The 19,111-nt window shown below is 62.4% G+C and overlaps 1 protein-coding gene across 1 annotated transcript; it reads right to left on the bottom strand.

The window, feature by feature from the left end:
* Positions 1–1,496: 1,496 nt before the first annotated feature.
* LIN28A (lin-28 homolog A) lies at positions 1,497–14,148 on the bottom strand. The gene is made up of 4 exons (XM_059830911.1): positions 14,118–14,148; positions 13,122–13,300; positions 2,860–3,044; positions 1,497–1,710 (listed from the first exon to the last, which is right to left on the bottom strand). Exons 1-4 carry the CDS (start codon positions 14,146–14,148, stop codon positions 1,497–1,499), a joined length of 609 nt encoding a protein of 202 aa, XP_059686894.1.
* Positions 14,149–19,111: the final 4,963 nt, after the last annotated feature.

Here is a 19,111-nt window from a genome sequence, read left to right as displayed (position 1 = left end):
TGGGCTACAGAGGCATTTTATCCCTGAGATTGCTCGAATACCTGAGAATAAGTTGCAGGAATTATGTCCTTTCTCTCTTTTTTTTTTTCTTTTCTTAAAGATTAAAATATACAAAAATACAAAAACAGAATATTTATATTAAAAAAAAAAAAACAACCCAAAACAAAGACAACAAACAAACCCAAAGATACGTCATTCACGCACGTCCTAGTGCAGGTTTCACTTGGCGTTGGCTTCGGCACGGACGGGGGGGGGCTGCCCCGGGCGAAGAGCTGTCCACCGGGGCCAATAAATAAAGGCAAGACTTGGGGGGGCCGGTGGGGAGAGAGGACAGCAGCCGCTAACGACTTGGGGCACTCTTTTCCTCTGCCCCTGGGGAGGCTCAGCCCAGGAGCCATCCATTTCTGGAGCGTGGGATGGGCAGGAGGAGCAGAGGTGCGTTTTTGTCCTGCGTGGGTTTGATCCACAGCCCGTGGGAAGACCCAGGCAGTCTGGTGTCTGGATCAAGCCACAGCTGGATCTGCGTGAGCCCCGGGTGGGTGGCGTACACGGCCTCCGAGGGAAACGCTGCCAGCAACATCCCCGGGAGCCGGCTCTGCCCTGCGTCTGATGCCCAAGGCTTAACAAAGAGCATTTCTGCTCCATGAAGCCCTCCCACTCACCAGCTCCGCATTTCAGAGGCAGGGAGAAGCCTTAGAGGGGAAGAGCTGGCTGCATAAAACACCTTGGGCTGGAACTTGGGAAGGCTTAGGGGAAAAAAAAAATAAAATGTGTTTTTCTTTTGACCTGATCTTCCCCAAGCCCACGAGCATGCGGCAAGGGTTAACCCAGCCACGAGAGATGCCCCATTTCCTTCCAGGCTGAGCCCAAATCTGGGCTCTGCTGGTTTCGGCAACCGGGTGCCCACGGAAAAACTGCAAACCCTCGCACGGACCTGCGAGTGAGGAGCTGTGAGGAGCAGAGGGACCCAAAGAGCCGGCCCACGGGCATCTCCCCGGTGCTCTGCAGCCAGCCTTCCCCCCTCGCCTTCCCTCCTTGGGGCAGAGAGGGACGGGGCAGGCGTAGGAGTGGGTCCCCCGCAGCTCGCCCAGGCTGTGTTGGAGCCTGTTTGAAGCTCAGGAGAACAAGGAGCCGTGAGCTCCTCCCTGAGAAGTTGCTTCTCTGCTCCTCCTCCCAGAGACACTACTGCCTGGCTTCGTTTAGGAAAAGAATAAAGATGAATCAAATATGGGGTTTTTTTTAGCTGGAAGAGGTGTGTTGGGTGCTGCCTCCCCCTATTTTTGCAACGAGCCATCCTGATTAAAGCAGGGCTTTCCCTGGGCTGAGAACAGGGGGAAAAGGTCTGTGCAGGGACACCGGGTCCCCGCCGTTAGCACTGCCGTCTTCCCTCCCCAGTCCTTCCCCTTGCCCTCCCTCCTCCGAGCCCCCGCAGCTGCCCGTTGCCTTGCCAAAGCCTTTTCATCCTGGTGGAAGCCAACCCTCCCCGCCACCCGCCATCATTCCCGGGTTTCGGGGAGGAGGGCCGAGCTGTGCATGTCCTCCTCCTCTCGGAAGTAGGCAGGTTTTCCCTGGGAGCTGGGGGACTGCTGTGCTTTCGCGGGGCAGTTGGCGACCATGTGGCTGACACTCTGGCAGAAGTGGCATTTCTTGGGCTGCGGCGGGAGCTTGCACTCTTTGGCATGGTGGTCCAGCCCGCCGCAGTTGTAGCATCTGCGGGGCGGGAGGAAAGAGATTCGAGGACGAGAAACAAAACGAGGTGGGATGCTGCTGTGGCCGTGCCTCGGACCCATCTGGCTTCACAGCCAGAGCCGGGCTTACAATGGCCCCGGCTGCTGCGGGGATGTGGGGTCGGCTCTTTGGGGGCGGATGGTGGCCCTGGGTTTGGTCCCTGCAGAGCCCCAGCTCCAGCACGGCCAGTTTGGACCTGGCCCAGTGGTGTTGCTGGTACCCAGGAGATGGCAGCAAACCCCCACACTGAAACCAAGCACCTGGGGACAAAAATCGGGGGCTTCCACCCCTCTGGCTCCACCACGGTTCTGGCTCCTGTGTCTACTGACCCTGCACCCAGGGTTACACGCTACGGAACAAAAGCCCGTGGCAGAGCAGGAACAGGCAATAGGATGGCTGACAGCCCCAGCCGGGAGAACGGCTGTGGGGACCGTGGCCATCGGTGTGGGGACAACCCCAAAAGTGGCTTCTCTCACAGCTGTACCCTTGCAGCGCTTGTCCCCCGGGTGCCACCTTCGCACCAGAGCGGTGTGGGCAGAGGGAGCTGCCTTGTGTCCGTTCTAAATCCCGCATCCATCTAGGACAGCCACAACCCTTTGCTCTTTCCTTTTCCTTCCCAATTCCTTTCCCACTGATTTTAAAACCCGTTTGTGAGAACAGCCGGGTGGGGAGGGCAGCATCCTCTGGGAAAGCCAGGATGATCCCCAAGCAGCCAGGGTGAAGAGGATGGGAGAGGAGCGGAGGGACGAAGGGTTGGCCAGAAACTCGCCTCGGGGCTCCCAGCCTCACCATCGGAGAGGCTACCAGGACGTCCGGCCATTTCCTTCCCACAAGGAAGGGTTTCTCTTGGAGAAAATTACCCCTGCCCAGCGCGGCTCCCCCAGACGAGGGGAGCGGCCGCCCGGGGTGTCCCTGACCTCTGCCCTTTCACTGCTGGTTTGCTGCCCTTTCCCTACCAAGCGGCATCTGCCACTCATTAACCGCCGAAGGAAGCCGCTTTCCCAGAGGAAGGGTCGCTGCCCGCCCTGCCGGATCAGAGCCCGTCCCCATGCCACGGGCAGAGTGCCGGGCAGCTCCTGGTGCCCGCGGGGCTTGGACCCTGCCCTGGATCAGGCCCTAGCTGCCCCTTACCGGTCTCCTTTCGATCTGCGTTTCTGGAGGCTCTTGCCCTTGGGTCTCCTCTCGCTGCCGATGCAGAAGACGCCCCCCGGGCCAGTCACCCGGATGGACTCCAAACCTTTGGATGACTTCTTAAAGGTGAACTCGACAGCTTCGCCTTCCTTCAGGCTGCGGAAACCCTCCATGTGGAGCTTGCTCTGGGGGTGCATGGGGAAAGGAAGGGGGTCAGCACTGAGCCGGGGTGTCTGCTGAGCACACGACAAGCCCCAGCCCAGCAAACACCTCCCGTGGCACGAGAGCTGCCAACATCCCCCGTGGCTGCCCCGTGTGAGGGGACAGGCATCGGGGACCGAGCTCAGCCAGGCACCTTCATCTCCCTAAAATCTCTGGAGCCCCGTTTGATAATGCAGAGCCTTCAGTGAGCTGAGGCACCCAGCTGAGCAGGGCTTGCTGCTTTGGCAAGCAAGGGCCATCAGACCCAGCTCTGACCTGATTTTCAACAGTATTTGCTGCAAAATCCTGGTGCTCAGTGCTCCAAAACAACCCCTTTCTCCCACCCAGCCCTGTTCTGGGGAGTGAGAGCTGCCCCTGCACCTCCTGACACTCCCCGGGCTGGGGATGCTTGTGGGGAGAGCCAAAACGTCATTTTAAAATAAGACAAAAGGATCTCGAGGCTTTGCACAGGCACGTGCAACCCCACTCGTGGCAGGACCCGCAGCAAGGCCAGGAGGCTGGAAGCTGGCGCTGCCGACCCGGGGTCCCAGCCAGCCCCCTGCACTGCAGCCCCCTCGCTGCAGCTCACCTCGGCTCAAGCCCTTTAAGTGCCCGCAATAATTAATTAAGCAGCCATTTGGCCCTGAATCATCACTGCTGGGAGCATCTCCTGTCCCTCCTGGGATGGCCACATCAGTCACCACTGTGCAATCAAACTTGGGAGTTCAGACCCAGGCTGGGGAGGGGGGGATGTGAGATGACAGAAAAATCCACTCCACTTTCATAAGCTCCATCCATTTTAGCAGAAAAAATTCATAAGGAGGTGAGACAGGCGATGCAGCCGACATCTCTTGCTCCCCTGTGCCAGCAAGCGCTGCCGTGAGCATCGCTGCCTGCTCCGCCGGACCAGGACGGCTGCATCCCAGGCAGCGATTTGAGCAGGAATTTCGCTCAACTTCGTTAGCAGAGCCAAAATGAGCACAAGCTAAGAGTTAAGGGGGATTTGCTGGCAGAGGGAGGAGCAGCTTCAGCAGGCTGGGGATTCCCGGCGGAGCTGGCGCCAACGCCTGCGTGGCTGCAGCAAGACCCTGCATTTATGAATGGAGCATCTCCCCCATTCATGGCCCGGCGAGTTCCCGTCACGTGGGCTGGGGCCGCCCATTCTTCCCGCACCGAGCCTCCGTGCGCACGTTGTCCGGGGATGGGCAGGCCTGGCCGGTTCACCTCTCCCTTCCCTTCTTCCACCCCCAAATCTCCCCAGGACCCACGTGGAAACACCCCACGTAAAAGCAGAGAGGGAAGAAAGGGAGTTGTTGGGTTTTAGGAGCGAATTTTTTTTGGTGAGGTCTTGCAAGACCCGTCTGTGTCCGTGGGCACACGAGGGAAGCGGGAACGCAGCAGAGCTGGAGGAACAACCCTCGAGGCCCCTTTTTCTGCTGCTTTCCACCCCCCTTCTGTGTCTGGGGGCTCAGCTCCAGGTGGAACAGACCCCATGGGCTGGGCCAAGTCACCCACATCCACCCGGGCCACTTGCCCGCTGGGGCAGGGTCCAGGGTGGTTTGGATGGGATCGCCAGAAACCTTTGCTCTCTGACCTGCTCCTGCTCCCAAAAGAGAGAGCCAAACCATGAGCTACAAGGTCCCCAATGACAACAAGGACATGACAGGGTCTCACAGAAACATCTGCCCATTCCGGGGCTGGTCTGGGCAGTCCCATCACCACATACCACTGGCAAACACCCTGCCACGCTCAGCGCAATGGCCAGGCGCTGCTCCCCAACCCCATCTTGGCTTTCCCCCAGTGCTGAGCATTGCTGGAAGGATGCTGAGCATTACCCAAGCAGGAGCTCTGTATCCAAAGCAGCTGCCAGCACAGCACAGGAGGTGCCTGGATCAGCCTCAGCACCTCGGGGTCGGCCACCGACCCTGCCCCGTCCCCAGTGTGCCGCCCCACCAGCCCCCTCAAACCCCCCGTGCGAGGTGATTTGGGCAACAGGGGCTGCCACGGACGGCAAATTTGCCCCACTCCAGCAACAACCACGGCGTTTTGGGGGCGAGGAGGAGCCAAGCATCACTCCACGGCGCAGGAGGCAGCTCTGGAGGCTGGGGGACGAGAGCCAGAGATCCTTATCGGGGGTGTTTACAGCCCCGGCTGGCCCAGCTGTGTTTACACTGCAGAGATGAAAACTCCCAGGCGCTCGGCCCCAAGCTTCAGGACAAAGCCAAGCTGTGGCAGGGGGACCCCGGCGCATAGCCTGTCCTCCCCCCCCAGCTCAGCCCACGCCTTGGGCACCATCACCCCTGGGCAGCCAAACCGCTGTACCCCCAGTGCCGGGGGTCCCGCTCTTTCCCCTGCCGTGAACCACCCGTTACCCCCATTTTGAGGAAGATGAGGGCTGGGGCAGAAGCTGCCGCAACATGACGGGGGGAAGCGATTTATTTTCCAGGAGCGGGTGAGGATGACAACCACCTCCCTGGCCCCCCGGCCCCCTCCACCAAAAGGCCAAAGGAAACGCCCTCTCCCTGGGGAAGGGGGGGGGGGGCAGCAGCCGGGGCGCCCCAGCTCTCCCCCACCCCGGCTGCAGCCTTTTGATGTGAGCTGCAGAGTGGCTGGTGGTCCCTGCGCATCCCCCCTGCCCCCTTCCCAAAACACACACATTGCTGGCATTCCTCTGTTATCAGATAGGTAATCAAACTGCAGCCCATTGAATTAGCTGCATACCTCCTGCATCTGAAAGGAAGGGGCCCAGAGCCCCTGTCCCACACCACACACAAAGCCGGAGCCTTCCCAGGCCTCCACACACACCCACCCCCCCAAAAAAATAAAGAGAGGAAGGGGGGGATTGGAGCGAGCCGGGGATGCTGGGGATGAGGGGGAGCGCAGGGGAGGGCCAGGGCCGAGAGCCACCGGCCAGCGAGAACAAAGGGCCGGCGGCAGCCGAGCTCCCGCTGCCCAAATTCCAGGAGTTCCAGGCCACGGCGGGGGGAGGAAGGGTGGCCGGCATGGCTGCGGCCCCTCTGACCCCCTGCGCATCAGCCCTGCGCCCAGCTCGCCCGCTGCGGGAGAGCCAGGTCTTGCCCGTCGGGTGCTAGGGTTTGGGGCCCACGGCAGAGCTGAGGGGTCAGTCTTGGGGGAGGGGGGCTGGTTTTGGTACGGGGCGGGGGTGTAGGGTGACCCTGGGCACTCTCTGGGCTTGGGATCACAAAGCATTGCCATCCTCATAATAAAACTGTTTTAAAGCATATCTTAGCACAAGGATTTCACTTGTCATCATTAGGGTCCAGAGTTAACCAGTGGGACAAGGAACAGAAGCAGAGCTGGCGCCGCTTCACCCAGCTCTCTACAGCCCCCCGGGCACCCCCTCGCCAGGCGTCACAGCGGGCACCTCTCTGCTTTTCCTCCCATCCCGCATCCTGGCAGCTCCACGGTTATTTATGGCAGACAAAGACACAGCACATGAGTGGCCAAGCGCTGCCCACCACCCCCACGGCGCTGGATGTCCCCCACCCTCACCCCTTCCCCACCTGCACGCGGGTGCCTTCCTCCCTCCTCTTCCTCCCACCCAGCAAATCCCTCACCACAGATCCCAGCGTTAGTCCCACTTCCCCTCCTGGAGGGGTGACACCGTGGAGCACCCCAAATCCAGTCACTGCTCCCCAAACCACAGGGCTCCGGTTGGCCCCCACCCTGCCAGGCTCCAGAGGGGCTTGGCTGGCCCCGGGGTCACCATTGTCCCCACGGCCTCCCCAGCGTGACACAAGGGGACGTTTATTCCCAGCCAGCCCCGGCCACTCAATCAAACCATCTTTGTGTCCGGAGGGGCCTGGGGCGGAGCGGCCGCTGCACCTCGCCTCTTACCAGTGCCGGAGCTGCTGAAACTTAAATCCCTCGGAAAACAAGCCAGGTTGGGATGCTGGGATAAAAGCAGCTGCAAGAACACGAGCGGCAGCGCTGAGTTGTGCCAGGGGTACAGCCGGGCCATGCCCAGAATGTTTCAGGCAGCCCAACCCCACTGCAGCCAGTGCCTGTGCCTCAGTTTCCCCCACTCCGCAGAGGGAAAGCAGCCTACGGGGGCCAGGGATGATGGACTCCCCGGCAGGTCCCGGCATTGGGCACAGGGATTGCTGAGCCTCCAGAGGGTCACCATGCCCCATCACTGCACCCCACCTTTGCCCACAGGCTGGGGGTACCCCAACGGTGGTCCCCTCTGCTCAGCCTGCACCCACAACGGTGCCCAGGGCACCCTGGCCACTATGCTGCCCCATTCACCTCTGCACCCCTCTGTCCCCCAGAGCCGCAGCATTCCCATCCCAACAAATCCCTTGGTTTTTGCCAGCCAGCCCCATGCTCCTGCGGTCGATGCAGCAGCCAGCCTGGCCAGGGTGCAGGGCAGCCCACAGAGCCCCGGGCACCTTCGTCCCACCATGACCTCAGAGGACCCATCCCGGGGGGGACACACATCCCCAGGGGAGCAGCTCCAGCCCTCAGCCACCCCCGGCCCCGCGGGGCTCAGGCTTGGCACAGCCGGTGCAGAGCAGCCCCTTCCTCGGCTCCTGTGCTGGGAACAAGCTGGTGTGCAGGGGGGCTGACGCTCGCCTAGTTTTTTGGGGCACGGCTCCCATTGCCACTGGGCGATACCATCGCAATCCCGCTGGGACGCGGCAGCCTCAGGCCAGCTCCGAGCCCTGTTCCGGCAGAGCAGGTCTCCCCTTGGCTGGGCGCTGCCTGATGGCAAACAGCCCCCAAAGCAGATTTTAGCAGGGTCGGGCTCTCCCAACACGGAGCAGTGACCCAAGCCCCCGTGCCACAGCGGGGCCAGCTCAGCTCCCCACCACCGGCCACGAGGCCGGCAGGGAAACATCCCTTTGCCTTCACAGCCAACGCCTGGATCTGTCCCTGAGCAAAGACCTTCCCTCTCCGCAAACCACACAGCAAATCTCTTCCCGGTGCCGGCAGTTCAAGCGCCGGGGGACTGCGCTGCTGCTGTTTTCGGGCTCGCGTGCGTACGGCTCAGAGCAGGAATCACCCCGCGGTCCCTTCCTGCGGCTCAGCCCCCGGGCAAGTGGCCGGTGGATGCTGCTTGGGAAAGAGGGTCATCCCTCAGCGCAGGGGGCTTGGTGCAGAGGTAAAGGGGGTGATGCCTGCGAGAGCCCATCGGAAAGAGCACAGGGGATTTAACAAAATATTACCAGGGCTTTCCAGTGTCTCCCTACTGTCATCTGGAGCAATATCCCCAAGGTTTTTTTCCCAATTCAAGTAAAACCAAAATAAAGCCACTTTCCTGCCAAAGTAACTACTCATGCTCTTAATTTTCCACCATCACCCAGCAAAATTAAACGCTAGATACTAATTCTGGGGGAAAAAAGTATCCATCAGTCTACCTGCCCTAAATCCACACCTTCAGCTCCTTCAGTTGCATTTTTCCCCACCCTAAGGGTGCCAAACCCTCCTGCACATCCCAGGGGAACAGCTAATTAGGATTAGCTGCTGCGTAATAATTTCATACTCCCATACTAAAGCAGGGGCACAGCTGGGACCAGCAGTGCACCTTCCGTCGGTGATTTCAGCTTCATCCCACTTATTTTTAGGGCCAAGTAAATAGGGAAGAGGAAATGCCGGAGCTGGGGGCAGCAGGGAAAGGGGCTCTGCAAGCCAGTGGCTCCATCCCAGCCCTCGCCGGCTCCATCCCAGGTCCATCCCAGCCCTCGCCGGCTCCAACGGGAGCAATCCCATTCATTTGGGCCATTTTATCTGGGAGACCATTTAAGGGTGTTTTCTCTCCCTGCCCCTCGCCCTGGGGGTGAGGGGGGGAAGCTGGGGGAAGGGATGTGCCTGCAGCCATCAGTTAATCTTTAGACAGAGACAGGAGCCTTTTTTTTGTGTGTGTCTTGAGGGAGCTTCAGGGGTGGAATAAAGCCGCTCTCTTTCACTATTTGCCATCAGGATCTGGCGCACAAGCGGTGCGATACAATTTTATTCCAGCAGTTATTTAAAAAAAAAAAAAACAACAACAAAAAACGCTCCTGCCCCTCGCCCCCCGAAAGCAGGGATGCCGACCCACATTTCTACCCCAGGGGCTCCCTTCCCCAGGGACACTGTAACCCTGGTGCTCCCGAGTCCTGCAGCCACCCACACCGGCACCCCGGGGTGCCCACCCAGCGCTGCGGGGTCACCCTGGTCCCGGCGAGCAAACGCAGGAGTGATGCGTGTGAGAAAGCAGGAAAAGTGAGATATTAAATGTGTCCCATGCCTCTATGAGCATCACAGGTCCAACGCACCAACTAACTCAAACCCTTGCTGAGTGGGCTCCCCCTTCCCCGCTGCCACCCCAGCTCTACGCAGACGAAATCCCCCCGGCCGGATCCTGCCCTGCACCCCAGCCCAGAGCAAAGGGGGCAGGGGACCCCATGGGAAGGCTGGACCCTGTTCCCCAACAGAGAAATCCTCCCTTGTGCCCCTGCCTTTGCTCTCCTGGGCGGTCAGGGATGGAGCTGCCTCCAAACATGTGCTTTTTTTTTTTTTTTTTAAGAAGTCACATCACGCTCGCATCTTGCCTGGCTCCGTCCCTGGCCGCACGCAGGGGGATGACACGAACTCAGGCGGGCGACAGCTCAGGTCAGCTCAGCCAAAACCCATGTCCGAACGCCAGCCGTCATCTCCCTCCACCCCGTCCCCGAGCGGGGACGGAGCCCCTCGCTGACCCTGACCCCTGCGAGGCTCCTGGGGACGGCAGCACCCAGGGGACCGCGGGGGGACCAAAGCCCTCCCCATGCCCACGCTGCCCTGGGCACTCAGGCAGGGCAGGAGTGCCACATCCCAGCCCCGGCGGGTCTAACCACGGGCACAGCCTTACGTCCCCACAAGGACACACGAGACCATGTCACCAAGATGCCACCCTGCAGCCACAGGGTCCCAACGGTGCCCAGAAGCTCTCCTTGCCAAAATCACAAGAAGGAACAAAAAAAATCCCAACTAACATTGCTTTCATCAAGGGTTTAGACCTCTTGGCTTGTAGAAACGCTTGGAGACACGGAGCCGAGCTGTGCAGAGCGGCGGTTCCCGGGGGCCGGGCAGCCCCTTCCCCTCCGCTCTCAGCCAGGGCTGGCGGGGCCAGGTTTGGGGTTGGGCTGCAAATCCCAGCACTGCTGGGCTGCGCTCGCTCCTCCTGCTCCGGTCAGTGGCATTGAGCCTCGAGGCCACGGGGTACCCAGATTTTTTCCTCTCCCTTTCCCAGGTTGCCTTCCCCAGCAGCCCCACGCTCCTGTAAGCGATACCCAGAGCCGCGGTGCGAGCCCGGGAGCCACATCCCCTGGGGACCACCACAACTTTGGGGTCATCGCCAACACCAGCCTGATTTCTGCCACCTCGACACCCCCACCGCTTTACGGGTGCTGCTCAGCCCTTTGCCTCCCCGGGACAACCTGCTCCGCTCCTCCATGCTTCACCCCCCCCCTCCTCCCAGTGAGCCCCCAAATGAATCCATCTCCAGTGTCCAGGGGAGGCATTTGAACCCAAATGCCTCATTTTTAGCTCACAATGCCAGGGAAAGGCAGCCCCGAGGAGCCCTGTTAGTCTCCTGTCCTGCCGAGATTTTAATCTCTTTGTGATCAGATAAAGGGAGAGGGAGATGGAGACGCGCTCCCTGCAGAGAAGGGCCATTCAGACCTGGTTCCTGTAATAAAGTGATTTAATAGATCTAAAGAGGCCAATTCCCTTCTTTCTCCCACAATTACTTCCTGTGGGTCATCATTCACATATGTAAATGAAGAGGGGAAGGAGTGGGTTACGGGGGCTCTGGGGTGTTAAACCCCAATGGCTGGTTGGGGGCACCGTGTGTGGCGCAGGCGATGGGTGCTGGGAATAGCACCCTGAGCCCTGTGTGTTGTTCCCCCACCCCGGCCGGTGCTGGCTTTTGCCCTCCCAGGCCTGACTCCCTCCCTGGGGAGCGGAGCCAGCACCGGCTCTTGGGAAGCACCCAGATGCTGGGATGGGGAGAGCATTGGCAGAAGGGCCCATTTCCCCATGAGCCACCCAAAAGCAGCGGGGCCGGGGTGGGAGCGTGAGTTTGGTCCCTCTCCGAGGAGGGGCCGGGGCTGAACCGGTGCTGGGATGCTCCGCGGTGGGAGAGCCGCCGGCATCAGCCCCGGCTGCTTCACTGCAGGCGAGCGGCGACTTTGTGCCACCAACAAGCGGGGCAAGAGGCGAAGCCCGACCTGGAGAATAAAAGACTCAACATCAGCCCAAAGCCACTCCGCTTCTGGGCATGCAAAGCCCCACACTGGGAGCACCCTGCCCTCGGAATCACACACACGCTGCCCCTCCGCCACCCAAAATAACCCGGTTTTACCCAGCGTTCACCGTATTTCCTGAACGCAGCAAACCCTGCTTGTGAGACCCCCATGGCTCCCCTGGCCCCGGAAAATGGGCGACACTGGGAGGCTGCACCACTCTCCAGGCAGTGGGATGCTCCAAGCAGAGACACCCCAGCTAATTCTCTTTTCCTGCAGGAATGTGAGCAAGAGCAATCAGGAAACCAGACTGTCTGGGGGCAATAAACCCCGGGGAGAAGGGAGGGAGGGCGGGAGGCTTCCCCCCACGCGCACTGGGTCCCGCTGTGCTACACCGAGATGCAAAGACCCATTTGCTCTCTGGAGAGCACCAGGATCTCGGTTTTCTCTGGACGATTTGGAGCCCTCGCCTCCAAACCCAGCCGTGTTTCTGGCCCGGGACGGTAGCTCCTACTAAGGTGCTTTCACCACGTTGCAGCTGAAGGAGGGATTAGTTTCTCCCTTGGACATCATTCCCTTGCCAAACTGCCGTAGCCCTGCCTGCAGGAGCCACTGCCTCGTGGGCAGGGGGTGAGAGACCCCCGGGAGCCCCCAGTCCCAGGAGCTCCGTCCTGCACCCCCAGCCCATCAGCAGACCACAGGACAGACCCCAGTTTGGGGAGATTTGGGCCCATGGAGAGCAGCTGCCACTGAAGCCGGCTGCTCCAGGGGCTCCCTGGAGCCGGCACACACGGCACCGTCACGCTGCCGTGGTCCAACTCTGGTGCAGCTGCTCCCAACTGTACCCACAAAACCACTCGTGTTTGCTCCAGAGACGGCCAAGTCCCCTTCGCTCATGCTTGCCTTGCTCCCCAGCCCCAATGGCCGCTGCGTTCCTGGAGCGAGGGGCCACGGGCCACACTCATTGCACAGACCCCTTTCCACGCAAGCTGGTGCCGAGCCCCACATCTCCCTCCCAGTGCTGGCCTGATGGCCCCGAATTGGGCACCATCTCCAAACCCATTCCCCCAGCCCCTAAATGGGGTCCCCCGGCAGATCCTCCTCAGCCAGCCGGGGGGGTTCAACCAGCCACAGTCCCGAATCCACGACTTCCCTCGGCACAGGATCACTGACATGCGTGGGGCTTCGCCCTCAGCAAGGTGTGTGCAGGTCAAATCCAGACATGAGACTGTCACTATCGTATAGGATCCATAGGGGTATGTACGCGACCCCGCACGCCTTTGTGCCAGCTGCAGCCGAAACAAGGGGCCCGGGCAGAGATACCCCCCCGGGGATGAGCCACGGGCTGGGGAAAGCCCAATCCTGCATCCCTGCCCGTCCCAGGGCTCCCAGGACCCCATCCCCGGGGGAAAACCAGCTCTTCCCCGCGTCCCTCCGTGGGGTGAGCAGCATCCCCGCTCCGGCACGTCCCGCTCAGCCCCACGGGCACCTGCTCCCCTGGATCCGGCCCCCGAGGGGGGGTCCCCAGGGAACCACGATGGGAAAATGAAATCGCTCAGGGATCAGCTTACAGGGCCGGTCCCCGGAGAGGAGCCCCGGGCTGCGGCGGGGCGAGCGGCTGTGCCTGCCCTTCGCCACTCGCCTCGCTCCGGGGAAACGAGCCCGGGGGACCCCGGCACCCCCGGGATGCCGGGCTGGGCTGGCGGGGCGGCGCGGGGGGAGCCGTGGCCTCGCGTGGAGGGGTCCCCATCCCGCCTCGCATCCTCCGGGGGGGTAACCAGGGCTTGCACCCGCTTCCCTCCCCGGGACCCCACGCGGGATTCGGTCCCGTACCTGGTGCACGAAGACATCGACGGGCGAGTCCAGCGTCGCGCCGCCCTTGGCGGTCATGGAGAGGAAACCGAAGCCCATGCGGACATTGAACCACTTACAGATGCCGGAGCCGTGCAGCGGCTGGGGCTCGTTCTCGGCCTTGGGCGAGTCTCCGGCCGGCTCCTCGCCCGGCTTCGCACCTGGGGAGAGACCCACCGAGCCGCTGAGCCGAGGGGCTGGGGGGGGCCGGGGTCCCCCCTCCCGCCCCGGCCCAACCGCCCCGAATCCTGCTCGGGTTCCCCAGGCTGGAAGAGGCAAAAAAAAAAAAAAAACCCACAAAAAAAACCTCCAAAAAAACCCCAAGCAGAACGGGCAGCTCTGCCTCCACGTGTGCGCGGGGGTCTCCCCGGGAGCGGGGGGAAACGAAGGCAGCTCCTGCCGGCACGACCCGGGTGGTGCGTGGGGTGGGGGTCCTAAATTCGTTCTCTCCTGAAAAACGTTAAAAATTAAAAAAAAAAAAACCCACAAACAAAAAACACAACCAAAGCCCCCCCAAAACAAACAAAAAAGCCAAAAATGAAAAAGTAAAAAAAAAAAAAAGTCACAAAAAAGGGAAAATACTCCCCCAAAATACCAACCCGAAATCCCCCTGCCCCCAGCAAGCCACGCTGGAGAAACTCTCTCCCCTGCCGTCAGCATCCCCCCGCCGCACGGGGACCCCCCCGCTCCCAAACAGCCCCAGCAGCCGCCACCGGCCCCAAACTTCTGGGCCCATCCTGGGGCTGGGGGGGGTGGGGAAAAAAAAAAAATCCCCCCTCCGAGCCCCCCAGAGCTGCAGCGGGGGAGAGAGCCCACGCCGGGCCCGGCCTCGCTGCTGGGGCGCAGCGGGGCTGGGTGGGCCGGGGTGGGTGGGGGGGTGGGTGGGTTGGGGGGGGCCCTGCGCCCCCCGGCCGGGCTCTGCCGTCGTTATTAATAATCGCGGAGCCGAAGCGGGCTGCGACAATAATATAACTTAACCTGCAAACTGCTGGTTGGAAACAGACCCCATCCCGACACTCGCTTGCAAATTCCGAGTTGTGGCTGTTACCGCCTCCTCCCTCCTCCTCCTCCTCGGCCAGCTTTGAGGGTATCGGCCCAGCCAAAAAAAAAAAGGAAAAAGAAAAAAAAAAAAACCCCACTCAACAAAAAAAACCCCCAGCTTAGACCCCGCCGGGAGGGAGCCGGGAGAGGTTTGACTCCATCTTCGCTCCAACAATAGGGGTGGGAGGGGGCGGGAGGGTTTTTTCAAAGGCTCCCAAATTCTCGCAGACAATAGCAGCCCCCGCCCCCCCCAGGACCCACCCGCGGGGCCCCGCTCGGCCATCCCGCCCCCACGTGATCCTAATTAACACCCCCCCCCCCGGTAATAGCGACACATTCCGGGAGGGATTTGGGGGGGGGTGGGTTGTTTGACGCCCCCCCCTACTTAGGGGCGAGGCCACCTGTCAAGGGAAGATGTGACCCCCCGGGGGGGTGAGGAGGTGGGACCCCCGAGGACTGGGGGGAGTTTCCACGTCGTTTCTCCGCGCCCCCCCCCCCCAGCTGCCCCCACGAGCGGAGCCACCTGCGAGCCGCGGGGCGGGGGAACCGGGACCGGGCCGGGCTGAGGCACCGGGGGACGGGGAGGGCCGGTTTTCCGGGACACCGGGGTCTTCCTGCGCCCCCAGCCCCGTCCCGCGAGTGGGGCGTGCAACCCCCCGGGGCCGTGCAATCCCGGGGGACGTGCAACCCCCACGGGGACACGCAACCCCCGTGGCCGTGCCGCCCCCGTGGCGTGCTTCCCCCCCGGCCCGGCGGCACGGGCTGCCCTCCCGCCGGCGGGGGAGCGGTGCCGAGGCGGTGCCGGCGGCGGGGAGGCGCGGCGGGGGCGGGGGCCCGTCGCCCCCCGGGCCGGGCGGGGACAAAGGGCGAGTGACCAGCGGCTGCATTTCCGGCGGGCGGACAATGCCCCACCGCCGCCCCGGCCCGTGGGGGCACAGCGCCGCCCGCCGCCCCTCGCGGGCGGTGTGGGGTGTGCGTGGGGGGCCCCCGCCACCGCCCCAAATCGGAGTGAGCTGGCAGTGACCCCCTATCCCCCGCCGCAGGGCAGAGCTGCGGGGCACGGGGGGGGTGTGGGGGGGTGTGTGTGTCTTTTGCGCGGACCGCGGCCGCCCCACGCGGGACTCGCCCCGCGTGGTACTATTGCGCGGAGCGGGAGGGGGCACCGTGCGGCAGCTGGGCACGCCGGGGGCCGCGGTGTCACCCGGGGGGACTCCACCGCCCGGGCCGGTGCTGCCGGCAAAGTCCCGCGTGGGGAAGCCCCGCGCGAGGGCTCCGTCGCCCCCAGGGCTGCCGCGCCGCCGGCGCTGGCCATGGTGCTGAACGCCGCCGCCCCTGTCCAGGGTCCTGGGCGGCTGCCTTCCTCCTCCTGCCCTTCCTCCTCCTGCCCTTCCTCCTCCTGCCCTTCCTCCTCCTGTCCTTCCTCCTTCTCCTCCTGCCCCGCACACCCCCCGCCCACCACCGAGACTACCCACACCCGGGGGTCCGCGTTGCCCCTTCCCCACAGAGCCGAGCAGCCCCGCCGGACTCCCACCCGCGATTCTGGTGTGACGGCAGAGGAGGAGGAAGAGGAAGATGGGTTTTCTCTGCGTGGGCACCCCGTGGGCAGGGAGACGGGTGAGCCTTCGGGAGGAGGCGGCCGGGGCTGGGGCAGAGCTGCCCCCCCAGCCCACCAGGGCTCTGCCAGCTCCCACAGTGCAGGTGAATCAGGGTCCCACGGGGCACGGGTGGAGCAGGAGGTGCCCATGACCTGCCCACAGCAGCGTTAATAATTCCGTGACACTCATAGGATGTCACCTTATCTTTACGCTGGTTTTAATGGGGATAGACAGAGCAGGGGGAGGAAACTCCACTGGTCTCTTGTTCACATCAGCCTTGAGTCAAGTCCCCAAAGCCAGCGAGCAGCTCTTCGTCTGCAACAGCAGGAGAGCAGAGTGCAGCCGGGTGCTTCCCAGCCTCAGACTGCGATCCCCACTCCCACCCACGACCAGGCTCCAGCATCCTGCAGAGCTCCCTGCCCGGCCTACGGGGCTGGTGGAAGGGGCACCGGGCTGGCGACGGTCTTGGCAAGAGGGAAACCACAGTGCGCGTTCACACTTGCTCTCCTTCACGCTCCCCCTCTCCCTGCCGCACCCACGGCCATCCCGGGTGGGGAATCTGCTGCGGGACCGTCCCGGCTGCTGCGGGAGCCGGGGTGCATCTGGCACCCTCTCCTGGCCAGCGAGGACGAGGTCCGCGGGTTGCATTTATTCTCGTTCTCCTCTTGTTTGCGGGATAATTGGGGCACGAGGAAAGAAGCGGGGCGGGGGAACCCCAAGGCTTGCAGGAGACCCCTCGTGTGGCTCTGTTCCTCTCGGTTCATCCCTCCTTCCAGCCCATCTCCTTCCTTGCTTCCCCCCTTTCGCCCAGTATTCAGGGAGGGCAGAGCTGGCTGTCGGCGCATTTCACTCCCGTCCTTCTGCAAAAAAAAGCCCACGAGCGACCCCAGCCCACTCGTGGGGGATAAGGGGCACCTGAACAAGCCCCTGGTGTCAGGCAGGGTTGGGCCCAAGCTTTGCAGAGCAGCCCTGAGAAACGGCTCTGTCCCTTCTGTCCCCAGAGGGGACACCCCAATGCCAGCACCCACACGGCCTGGGAACAGTGTCCCGGGGCAGACAGAACACCCTGCAGCGGGGTGGGAGGTGGGCAGAGGCTTGGGGGTACAGGGGAAGGATGTGGTGAGAAATCAGCCCTTGCTTTCTCCAAAACGAATTCTTCAGAAAATAATCCATCACTGCGCACCAGGTTCCTCACCCCAGCCCCTTCCTGATCGAGGGGAGGGACCGGCAGCCACCAGAGACGCTTTCCTGTAACTCTGTTTAAACTCAGCAGCAAGTTTCTCAGCATCCCCCAATTTCTCCCCATCCTCAGTGACTTTCCATCCGAGTGATGCAGCCGCATCCCTGAGCATGGCACTTCCAGGCAGCTTCCCTTTACGTCCCCCGGCCCCGGTGACACAGCCCCGCAGCAGCGACGGCCCCACATCATATTTCTGTGTGTGGTGTATTTGTTTTTTGGGGCCTGTTGAATGGCAAATGCAAAAGGGAAGGGGACTCCTTCCTGTTCTTTCAGAGCCGGTCGCTGTGCCCTGCTCGGCTTCAAGGGAATAGCCGGCAAAGCGGCCGCTTTCACAAATAATGGCTTCATTAGATTGAAAGAAGTGGACAGTGACCTCGCCGAAATGGACTTTCTGACCCCTGCTGACCTCTGGCCCCGGCTCTGACAGCCTGTAAATCTTCCCTCTCGCGGCACGGCCGGGGCCAGGGCAGGCAGCACTCTGCCAGAGCCCAGCACCGGCAGTGCTGCCCATGGTCCAGCATCGCAGACCCCTGCGCAGGCAGCACGGGGGCTGCCCGGCTCCAGCCATGTCCTGAGCCTGGCAGGATGAGGCCCCGGGGGTGTGTGTCGCAGCTTTGGCAGAGCTGGGGACTGGTGTCCTCAATGTGCTGCAGACCCCGTCAGGGGCTGGTCCTGGGGAGCTGAAGGGCCCTGGGAACAGTGTTATCGCGGCTGTGGCTCCAGCACCATCTCCCAGCACAGTCACCACCACCACCACCTACCCATCAGGAAGGTAGAGACCAGCTCAAAAGCAGCCTCTGCGTCCTCATCGGGGCGAGCTGAGCCCATTCCCTGCCCATCCCACAGACTCAGCCCTCCCAGCTGCGCATGGACACGCACAAATCTCCTCCAGCGCCCACCTCCACCTCCCTCCCGTGGGCACAGACCCTTCCCTGCAGCCCCCCGCACCTCCTTCCCCACCCGCACAGCCCAGGGTGCTGCCAACCACCGCACAGCCCCGTCACCCGATCTGCTGGTGGAGAAACTGAGGCACGATGGGGATCCGTGGCCAGTGGGTGGCTGGGCAATGGGAACCCACACCAGGGCCTCCACGCTGGCTCAGTGCCCCGTGCTCCCCACGGTTGGCAATTGCCCCCCACGGCACAGTCCCGGTACTGGCAATGAGCCCCTTGTGTCCCAGCACCACCCGCCTCCCTCTCCCCGTCCTTGCACGCTTGCCGCTGACCTTTGGCTACGAAGCAATCAATAACGGAGGCCGTGGTGCCGCTCCTCCCCCTCGCTGGCCCCCCGCACCCCCCGCTTGCCCCGTGCCTCTAACGAGCCCAGCCGGGATTGAGGGATGCTCCAGTACCTCCCAGCACTGGGGACATGGGACCGGGGGTGCATTGACCTACCAGAGACACAGGTGTGCTCCCAAGGGTGCCCTAACCAGGCATCTCCTTCCCAACACCCCAAAAATGCTCCCCTGGGGCTGCTTTCCAGCTCTGGGGTGTTGGTGGGTGCCCCACGCCTCTGGGTTTGGGGCTCTGGGGTCCCCATGGTGGGGATGGACTGCAGCCACCATGCTGCCATCAGAAATGGGGCTCCCCAGGGCATCGGCACTGGAAGAGGGAAGGACGAGGTGTGCATGTGTGGGGTCACCTGCTGCTGCCTGGTGCCAGGATTCCCCATGGCTTCGCTGCATTTCGGATAAGGCAGGAGGGCGTAAAGACAGGGGGTAGAGACAGTCCTGTTCTGGAGCGATGGGTCATGCCCAAATTCAGCAGCTCCTATTCGCATCCCCAGCTCCCTTCGATAAAAGCCCTGGGGCAGCAGCTGATTGATCAGCTGCAGAGCGGGAATTGATCAGCATTTCAGCCCCATACATATTCCTGCTCTCTGATAAAGGGAAATCAATAGCTGAAAGAGATATTCCTCCGAGGCAGCAGCCTCCAGCAGCCCAGGGCTCGCAAGCCTTCCCTTGCCCCCTAAATCCTCCCACCCCGGTTCAAGCCTTGTTTCCCCCCCCAACAGCAAAGCCAGGCAGCAGGAGAGAAAATTGCTTTGGGGGAGCTGGGCTGGGGAGGGGCCACGGCAGGAGACTGGGGAGAGGAGGC

The sequence above is a fragment of the Gavia stellata genome, chromosome 29 (assembly GCF_030936135.1).
Source record: "Gavia stellata isolate bGavSte3 chromosome 29, bGavSte3.hap2, whole genome shotgun sequence".
Lineage (NCBI taxonomy): Eukaryota > Metazoa > Chordata > Aves > Gaviiformes > Gaviidae > Gavia > Gavia stellata.
The sequence above is the reverse complement of the archived record's forward strand: the minus strand, read 5'-3'. Positions and strand labels throughout refer to the sequence as shown.